The sequence below is a fragment of the Leptonychotes weddellii genome, chromosome 3 (assembly GCF_054177405.1).
Source record: "Leptonychotes weddellii isolate Sample4059 chromosome 3, ASM5417740v2, whole genome shotgun sequence".
Lineage (NCBI taxonomy): Eukaryota > Metazoa > Chordata > Mammalia > Carnivora > Phocidae > Leptonychotes > Leptonychotes weddellii.
Genome location: NC_138371.1, coordinates 114,917,465 through 114,927,215, shown reverse-complemented (window position 1 = coordinate 114,927,215; position 9,751 = coordinate 114,917,465). Strand labels below are relative to the sequence as shown.

The 9,751-nt window shown below is 32.2% G+C and overlaps 1 protein-coding gene across 1 annotated transcript in view; it reads right to left on the bottom strand.

The window, feature by feature from the left end:
• Positions 1–9,751, bottom strand: part of NBEA (neurobeachin) — a 609,173-nt gene that overhangs the window by 379,726 nt on the left and 219,696 nt on the right. The window contains exon 26 of the mRNA XM_081815498.1: positions 7,822–8,260. Coding sequence (XP_081671624.1) covers positions 7,822–8,260 — 439 coding nt within the window. The remainder of the gene's footprint in view (positions 1–7,821; positions 8,261–9,751) is intronic.

The following is a 9,751-nucleotide window of genomic DNA, read 5'->3' as shown; positions in this document are numbered from 1 at the left end:
CATTTCTTTTCTTTTTTAACTTCTGAGGCCAATTTCATTGGTGAAAAGGATATGGACATTAGGATATATTGTGAAGTGTGTTGACTTTAATTCATTTGGCAAATGCTTATGTCGAATTTGGAGCATGCAGACCTTTCTTAAGATGGCTTGTAGGCTATAATCACGAATCTGGAAAAACTGGGAAAATGTGTGCTCAAGTTAGAATATTTTGCATCTGCAGCTTTTTTGGTAATATATGCATAAAATGTCCTTCTTACCCATATTATATTCTCCATGTGTAAAACTGTCATAAAAACATAAAAACCACTCTGAAAGCCAGATTCTGAAGCTCCTTCATAGTAAAGCTAAAAATTAACCAAGGAATACTGAGTAACATCTAATGCTATAGTAAGGTTATACTTTATTTTTCTGAAAAAAATTTGTTTTTCATAGTTGTTATGATGAAAAAGAACTCGATGATACACTTGATACAGTTAAAGATCTATTTAGCTTTCAAGCCTTGACATTTTAAACACAGGGGTTTCCCATGTTACTTTAGCATATTTAGATGAATTTCACACACACAAAATTCTGAATTTGACATTGTATTAACCTTAAATAATAAAGAAGTATCATTTTAAAAGATAAACTACCTAGAATCATTAATATCTTTATTTCCAAGTAGTGAAGCTTCATTCTTCTCAAAGAATCAGGGTTGAGAGAGGTGGGAAGCTGGATTTGACCGATTTCTCATATTCTTTCTCAGCCTACAACTTTACATGCTGCCTACTATTTCTCCTTTGATTATAATGGCCAACTGGTTTACTAGAATCAGAGTACTGTACATTCTTGTCCTTAATATCATTTCTTCAACACTGCCCATTCCCTAACACATCAAACTATTCTCTGTCCTAACAATCTATTTTACAAATAATTTGCAAGTTTACATTTATCAATATGTGTTAACACATTATATAAAAAATTTAACTTTTCAGCTCTTATAAAATCTTCTATAAGCGACTCAACATGTTCCACTTGGTAACTTATTCCATCCATACCAAAAGGCTTACCTAGTAGTCTACATAACCGTTGTGGGTACCCATTTCGATTCCATAAATACCCTCAAGTATATGTAAAATTTTGAAGTGCATATAACTTTTTCTAGGGTGAGCAAATAATTATCTGGATTTCAAAAATACATCCACAAAAAAGTTAACAGCCACCAATCTAAACTATTAACATATTCCACTCTCCTTCTAAATATGCTATTCATACAGATGCATATATAGAATCCTCTATACTACACACACTTTACCAACTGCATTTTTCTATCCTAAGAACATTCTTTCCATGTTTCCCACACAATTTCACAATTCTGTTCCATACCTTAAGACTGCAAACTATAAATACGTAGATGATCCCTCTGTACTACATAAAACTCACACATACTCTAAGGTTGTAACGGTTATCATCAAAACAGCACAAGCCAAGAGATTATTCAATCTAACTCCAACAAAATGTTCGAGTGGTTAACTACGTTTTGTAATACACTGAGTGATATATAATACATACCAGTGTAAATTTTTCCATCACTGAATTTATGCTATCTCAAAACCAGAGATTTGGGGTGTGCTCTAAGATTCATTCGTTCATTCATTCAACAAATATTTATTGAGCACTATGATGTGTGAGGGGCAGTTCTAAATTCTGATATACAGAGATATATAGAACAGACACAATCCCTGCCTTCATGGAACTTATGTTCTAATATGGGGAGACAGAAGATACAATAACATGAATGAGTTAATACAGTTCTGTGAATCTTATAAAAAGGTTCCTACTTTATCTGTATACCTCAAGATTTGGCCTATGTATAAAGTAAAGTAGTGAAGATAAGGGTTTTTCAATAGTGACTCATCAAGGCAAGTTGAGTTTTATAATTATTTGTGACACCCTATAAGGATCCCTTTCTTCTTTCTGCCCCCACTCTCTTTTCTGTAACACTTATTGAGCACTGACAGGTTAAAGGAATACAACTTCACTGACAAGTTTGAGGGATAAAAAGAAAGAAAGATATAACCCATGCCTTAGAGATACCTGAAGGAAATACAAGAAACCAACAAATCAACTGTGCAATATATTTTCATAATTGCTTTGATCAGAGTTATGCACAGGATCTTTCAGGAACACAAAGGATGTGCATTATATGGGAACAGTGAGCTGAATCTAAAAGTAGCACAAAGGGAATTGGCCAAGAAGAGAAAAGTTCAGTAGTAAAACCTCAGTGAGGCAAAGAGATATGAAAAAACATAGTAGACTGAAGGAACTATAAATACATCCTTATGACTGATAAAAGGTAAGGACATTTCAAACTAAGAAGTTCATCTTTTATTTTTTAATATATTTTATAATAAGTAAAAATTATTTCAGAATTTTTATCAGTTTTGCATTTAAGAAAAATGACTCTAGCATAAATGTGGAAGATACACTGGTGGGGTGGCAGGGCCTGGAAATAGTAAGGCTATTTAGGAGATAAGAGAAGGAATCCACTTAAGGGATACTGAGGGCCTAAAGTGAGGTGATAGCTTTGGGAATATACATGTCCTATCTTTTCTGGGATTCACGTCTTTTAACCAAGTTCAAAAATAGCTATCTGCTACTTTTTTGAGACTAATTACAAGATCATTTCACTTATGATAGGATTTTGGAAATTTTTGGGACTTTTAAGAAGTAATGCATTATTTTATATGCTGAGAAACGGAGTCCCAGAGAGCCAAAGAGAATAAAAGTCACATCACACAACTAATTACAAAGAGATCTATTATCAACGCCCAATTCTCCTAAATTTCCAGATTAACACTCTTCCCTAACAAGACTTATATAAATGCTAAACATTTATCTTGAAAGAAAAAACTGAAGCTTAGGAAAAAAACAATGTTACTGATTTTAGGGTGATACTACAATTTATTACAGCTCATCAGAAATCACAAGGTTACTGCTGTGACATATTCATGTTTTGTACGTCTCTATTTCGTAAAATATTTAGAATACCAATGAAAAAATATGTATAAGAAATAACTGAGTATTTCATTAATCCACTCTTTAAAGAGAGATACTTTTTCGGCTCACTGACTCGTCTGTGTAAATGCCAGGAGAGACAAAGGTAACAACATTGGGGACATCAGACCACCATGCTCAGTCAAAACTGCATCGTCTGGCAACTGGCCTCAAAATACTATACCCAGGACACTTGGAGCATAATAAAGGCCGGAATTTCAGTGGCTAGACAGCATAGAAACTTTGAAATGTAAAGGTTGGCAGACTTTTAATCAATTTGGCTTATAATTACTTGTTCATCCTTTAAGTGATAGAAGCAAAACACTTCACAAAAACTAGAAAAGTAAAGGAATAGAAATTGAAGTCCTCAGTAGTAATTATAATTTTTTATAATCTTAAATCAATGTAGGAAGATTCCATCATCTCTATCAAACATTTCTTTATTATTTTCCCTCAATCGTCATCCTTAGCACTAATGTTAAAAATGTTAATATTAAAAAGCTAGAGAAAAAATAGTTAGCCGAACCTTATATTTTAGGTTTAATAATATGAAGGCTATCTATATTGCCTTTTTAGTCCTATAATATTTATAATTTCTATTTTAGAGATTTTCTTATTCAAAGAATAAACCACTTGAAAGTGAAGAAATTAAAAGTTTGAGGGGAATAATATACAGACCAGTCTGCCTGAACTTATCAAACCCAGTAATTCAAACATAAGTGGATTGTAAAATCAAAAGGGATGAAATATAAATCATGTAAGATCAATATTTGTTAGCCAGAGAAGCAACACAATTTTGAGCTTTTTGTGGTATCCCAGACATAAAATAATTCTCTAAAACATAATAACAGTTAAAATGAAGCATATTGTCCTCTGCTTTTTTTTTTTTCCCCTGTCTTTTGTCCAAACTAAACAGGGGAGGGCTATCTTAGAAATCCCTGGGGAATTAAGACTGACCTAAATCACATATATATACACCAAATTCTCCAAAGATTAAAATCATGTGGATATACAACATTACAATATTTACATAAAAGATAGGATAAAACTTAATTGGTGGTTTTAGAGAAAAGCACTAACCCAATCTAAAAGTTACACAGGTACTAATGTATAAAAAATATAGCTCAGCTAGAATATTTTATAAATTATATATCTATATTTAAATCTATCAAAAGAGATTGTATTGTTGGGGAATTTTGCAATTTGGTTTGTGTTCTATGATGAGATTATTAAGCACTTCTGTTAGAAATAAAACCATGATAATGTTATCATTTCATAACTTTATTTCCTTCGTATACATAGTGTTTCCTCACTGTAGAACAGTACTAGAGAATCTCTAGCATTTTCAGTGCTTTACAATTCATAAATATGTATTTGTTAGGGCCACTCAGTGCAATCAGACATATACGTAAATCTGCACAGATGATGACTGGAAGAAATGAAAGAAAAAGAATCAGCGCTTCCGAGATATGTAAATAAGAATATTTATATAATAGTTCATAATACAATGTGATAAAATACTGAAAGAAAAAGCTTTATTTTAGGTAAGTCTAGATGTTTCTTAAAACTTGATGTTGCAATCTACCTAAAGAAAATAATCTACCTAAAAGAAAAATTTCACAACTGAAATTCATAAATGCTCCATCCCAAGTGGGGAGAAACACCCTATGTGGAATGTAAGTTAACATAACTCAAATTACATCAGTTGTTTTAGGAAGGTATTTTCAAATTTACAGTATAAAATGAGTATAAAGAATGCATTGTTAGCATGTTTACAATAAAACCAATAAACTATTGGCTAACAAAAGTAAAATCCTATAGGTGATCTCCATTGGGGTTGTGCAATATTATTAGGAAGCATGATTTAGTTACAAAGAAATGAGCAACTGAGACTATAGCTATTTTTCAACTAAAGATAAAAATGAAAAATACATTATTGGTAGAGTAAGACCCATGATAATTCTGTGTTTGAAACTGGTAGTCGTCAGGACTTTGCTTCTAAGGCATGTCATCTTGGATCCTATTTTCAAGGAATTCAATCTGATGTTAAAAGACATGTCATAACTTGGATTTCAGACTTTAGTGCTTCAGAAATATGTTTATATACTTCATAATATAATTATAGCTACCTTAAGACAGATAAGGCAAATGGTAGCAATATATTGGAAATATAATTGAAAAATGCAGTTGTCCAGAAGCACTTGTGGGGATGATGTCTCTGAAAAGCTGCTCAAAGCTCTAGAGTTTGAAGTAAAATTTTTGATGTTGTCACTCTCAATCTATTGAATGGCTGACAGACAATCAAACCCGTCTGGCTGGCTGGCAGCTCATTTTGCTGGCAGGTGGCAAACAATTAGACACACCAATTTGTGCCTCCTGATGACATTAAAGCATGAAACTAAGTTGTATGCAGGGCCTAGTGATTTGTGTGAAAGCATTTCAAAAATAATACTCTTTGCCGTGGCAACTCATTTCAGACTGCCACCTCCCATTATGGCTTTGAGCAGTGAAGACGACAGACTTGAGTTACGTGCACTGCAAGGCCGCTTCTGTTCAATCCGTCATCAGCGCCCCCTGAGACCTCAATCCCCTCCTTTCATCAATATCACCTCATCATTTACATTTGATAGTACTTGAGCTACTGCATACATTAACTACACTACAGACCCTTTCCCTAAAAAGAACTGAAATATGCTTTGTGTGCCTCGATTTCATTTCTACTTATGCAATTTAGAATAATGATCCCACTCCCACTGCACTTTGCACAAATGCTACCAGGAACAAATGGAAAGTTCTATTTTTTTTAAAGCAATATTCACAAAAATGTAATAAATTTTGAGTAGCTGAGAATATTGGCACTCTAGTGATAGCTTTGTTAAGTTTTAATGAAAACACTGTTCTAACAATAATCCAAATTAAAACAAAACATTGAACTTTATTTTTATTTCACTGGATTCTCTTATGCAAATCACAATCCTCTGTATTTATTTGTTCGTATTTTCATAAAATTTAAATATGTAATTTAAAAGTAAGTGGAACACAAAATTTTTATGACCCTAAATTGAATTATTATAACATTTTTATAGATATACACAATTACAGATACTTACATACATATGTTCACATACACTCATAAAGACACATCCACATATATCCAGGGAACATAAACCAAATAGGTGAAATAGAGGACATCAATCTGAGATGGCATAAGGAACGTTCAAGGAACTATATGAATGAACATCCAAATATAATCTTAACACAAACCATTAAAAAAAAAAGAAATATTTTCCTACATTTCATAGCCTCTCCTTTTTTTTTTTTTAGTTTTTAAAAGTTCTGATACTTAACACATTTTATCTTGCAATGACATTTTTTTGCAAACATTTCATCTCCATTTACTAACTCTCTAAGTTCAATGGAGGGAACACTGTTTTTATCCATCTTTATATCTGACACGATGACCACAGCTATTTATATTTTCACAATAAACTTTCAAGAAGTATCTGTAGAACAGTAGTTAAAATGTTTAAAGGTAAAGCTTAATTTACATTTATATATAAAAAAGATAATCTATCTTAACTGAAAAATGCCTTTCCTGCCATATTCTTACCTCTAAACACTAAAAAATTACTATCTCTATATTTGCACAAAGCAGTATGGCTATTTTAGAAAAGTAATACAGAATAGCTGTTACATTTTGACTATATGTTTATTTTTGACATTCCAGTTTAAGAAACATTTGATTTCCTAAATTGTTCTTTTCTAAAACAAAAAACAATTGTTTACCAATCATCACACACACACACACACACACACACACACACACACAAATTTTGGGTGGGGGGAAGTGTTTTCAACATCAATAACAATTTAATTCAGATGGTAAACACATTCTTTAGTTTATAGGCTAATATGTAAATATTAGTCCCACTATCAATGTTAAGTACTATTGTTAGTAATTATGACTATCATAAAATATGTTTCTAATGCTGCATAAGTTTTTAAATAGTAGGATAAATTACATGAACAAATTCTTTGGTTCTAAAATGTTTTATCCTGCTTCTGTGAACTATCATTTTTATGGCATATATAGTGGAACAGAAAAAAAATTAGTTGTTCTCACTAAAAACCCTTGTATGATTTAACATTTGAATGCAGGTATATGGGCCATGTTATAAATAGTTTAGAAACCTAAAATGCCTTTCAACAATATTTACTTTCAAATACATGCCTCAAAATATGGCCTTTACATTGATTCTGAAAATTCCATGCATATTTTCAGATGATAATGCATATTTTCAAATTTTTTCCATCCTTGCATTTAAAACTCGAATTTGAATTTTATTACTTAAAGCAAGTTATTTATTTAGTCTCCAGAAGTTATTGGTTTCCAGTACTATGATATAGGAATTCCAGAACCAGATCAAACCGTGGAAAGATATGGCTTACCCCTCCCCCATTTTATCCATGAAACAATTAAGTCCAAAAAGATAAAAGCACTTCCTCAATGTAGTGATGATGGATTCTAATCAGAATCTGGATTTCCCTATTTCTAATTTAACATGCTGTCCTGTATACCATATTGAAACTCCTTTTTTGAGATGTATTATTTAAGTGCCTTACTATGAGATCAATCTGGTTGACCTATCACTTCGATATTCTTTGTAGTAAGAATTTATATTACTTAATATAAAGGTTTTTGAGATCCTCCTAATATTTTAAAAAATAAACAGTTAATTTTCCTTCTGTGTTTGGAGCACTACGAAAAATAAATTCAGTACCCACCTGTCAAAGGAATGAAACTGCATAGGAAGAATAGCTTGCGCTTCTCTCTTCAATGCTGGATCTGGGTATGGGATAGGTTCAGGGCCACATTCTGCAATTTCAACTGGGGCAGCCACAAGACTTTTCAGTATCTCCTTGACATTGATGCCTTTGGTTTGACTAATGCTAGATATGGATGGTGCGGGTTTCAACAGTTCACTGGGGTTCTCAGTTAAGCTTTCCTGTGATTTCTTCACTTCAGATGACAAAGTGGATAACAGTTCACTCATGGCATCAGGGCCTGGGCCCGCCTCTATTTCTGCCCCATTCAGGATGCTAGCCACTTGCTCCTCTCCAATTCCTGAATCTGTATGTGGAATGGAACTTTCTAGCTGAATATCTTCACCAGCGGTTGGTGTTTCTTTTTCCTTTACAGTGTCTGGAAATGTAGCAGGTGTTTCTGTAATAAAAGAAACTGGTTTAAACAAAAAGCTTCACAAGTGAAAATCCAGTATTATTAATAAAATATTCTCACATATTGGAATAAAGAAAATAAGACCCGTGAGAAACAAAAAAAATCTGCTAAATGGATGTGCATAACAACACAACTGGATTAAAACATCTCATCCATGTACACCTGTCATTTTTGTTCAGGAAGCCTCAACAGAACCCTGTTTCTTTCCAAAGCCACCTGGCATTTCAAAACTGGTATCTTTAAAAGCGTGGAGCAACAGTACCCATAACAATTTTTTATAGCAGCTTATAAATAATTATTATATGAAGTTCCCCTTTATCCTTTGTTAACTTACCAGTCATATAAGAGAAATTGTTATACTTCTCTAATATTACCTTAAAAATATGAAGTCATTTTATACCTTTTTGGTACTTCAATAACCAATAATATAATATCTAGTTAAAATATTTAAACTAGTTAAAGATATTATTTTAAAATCAAGGGGCGCCTGGGTGGCTCAGATGGTTAAGCGTCTGCCTTCGGCTCAGGTCATGATCCCAGGGTCCTGGGATCGAGTCCCACATCGGGCTCCCTGCTAGGCGGGGAGCCTGCTTCTCTCCCTCTGCCTCTGCCTCTCTCTCTGACTTTCATGAATAAATAAATAAAAAATAAATAAATAAAAAAATAAAATAAAATCAGATATATATATATACCTAAAATTCTGAAGTTAATAGCAAAAAGCATGCCAAATGATTATTTCAAAAGGATAAATAATTTAATAAGAAAATAATGGTCCTCAAGAATTTAGCCTATATGTGCCTTTAAGAAAAATCATTTTGGAATACTCATTCTTTGTGAATAAATATAAATTTCAATTTCTGAAAACTGAAGCAGATAAAATATATACAGATATGAAATATACATACAATATTATCAATTACAATAGAAAAACATCTTTAAAATGTTAAATGCCTATCAATCTCATTATGCAAGCATTAATATAATGAAGTTCCCTATATAATAAAATGTAAGTTACTTCTAAGATCTCTTCAAAATGAACATCTGTAAGTTCTATAAAACTGCCCTTAGATTTTTGTTTTTTTGGTTGTTTATTTTGAAATATTAGGACAGGAAATCAGGAGACACCCAACAGGGAATAGGTTATTTTGATTTCAGCAAGACATCTCACAAAACCTTTGGTGAAGTCTCTAGTAAAAACACAGAAATGTTTTGGTGATATTATTTTTTGGGTGGTATCATAATTTGTTTAAAGTTTTATACACACATGTTAAGGATTAAACATAATGTGAAGGGATTTCTTTAGTAACAGGGCTTAATTCTTAGACTCTACTAGACAGTATTGTTAATTTCTTAAATGTAGATTAATGTCATGAAATCCAAATTTACTGAGCATGTGAATTTATTAATTTTTCCAGATTTCAGAGTACTTTTGTCAAGTTTTCAAACTGTCAAGTTCTCCTTTTCTTTTGATTCAAA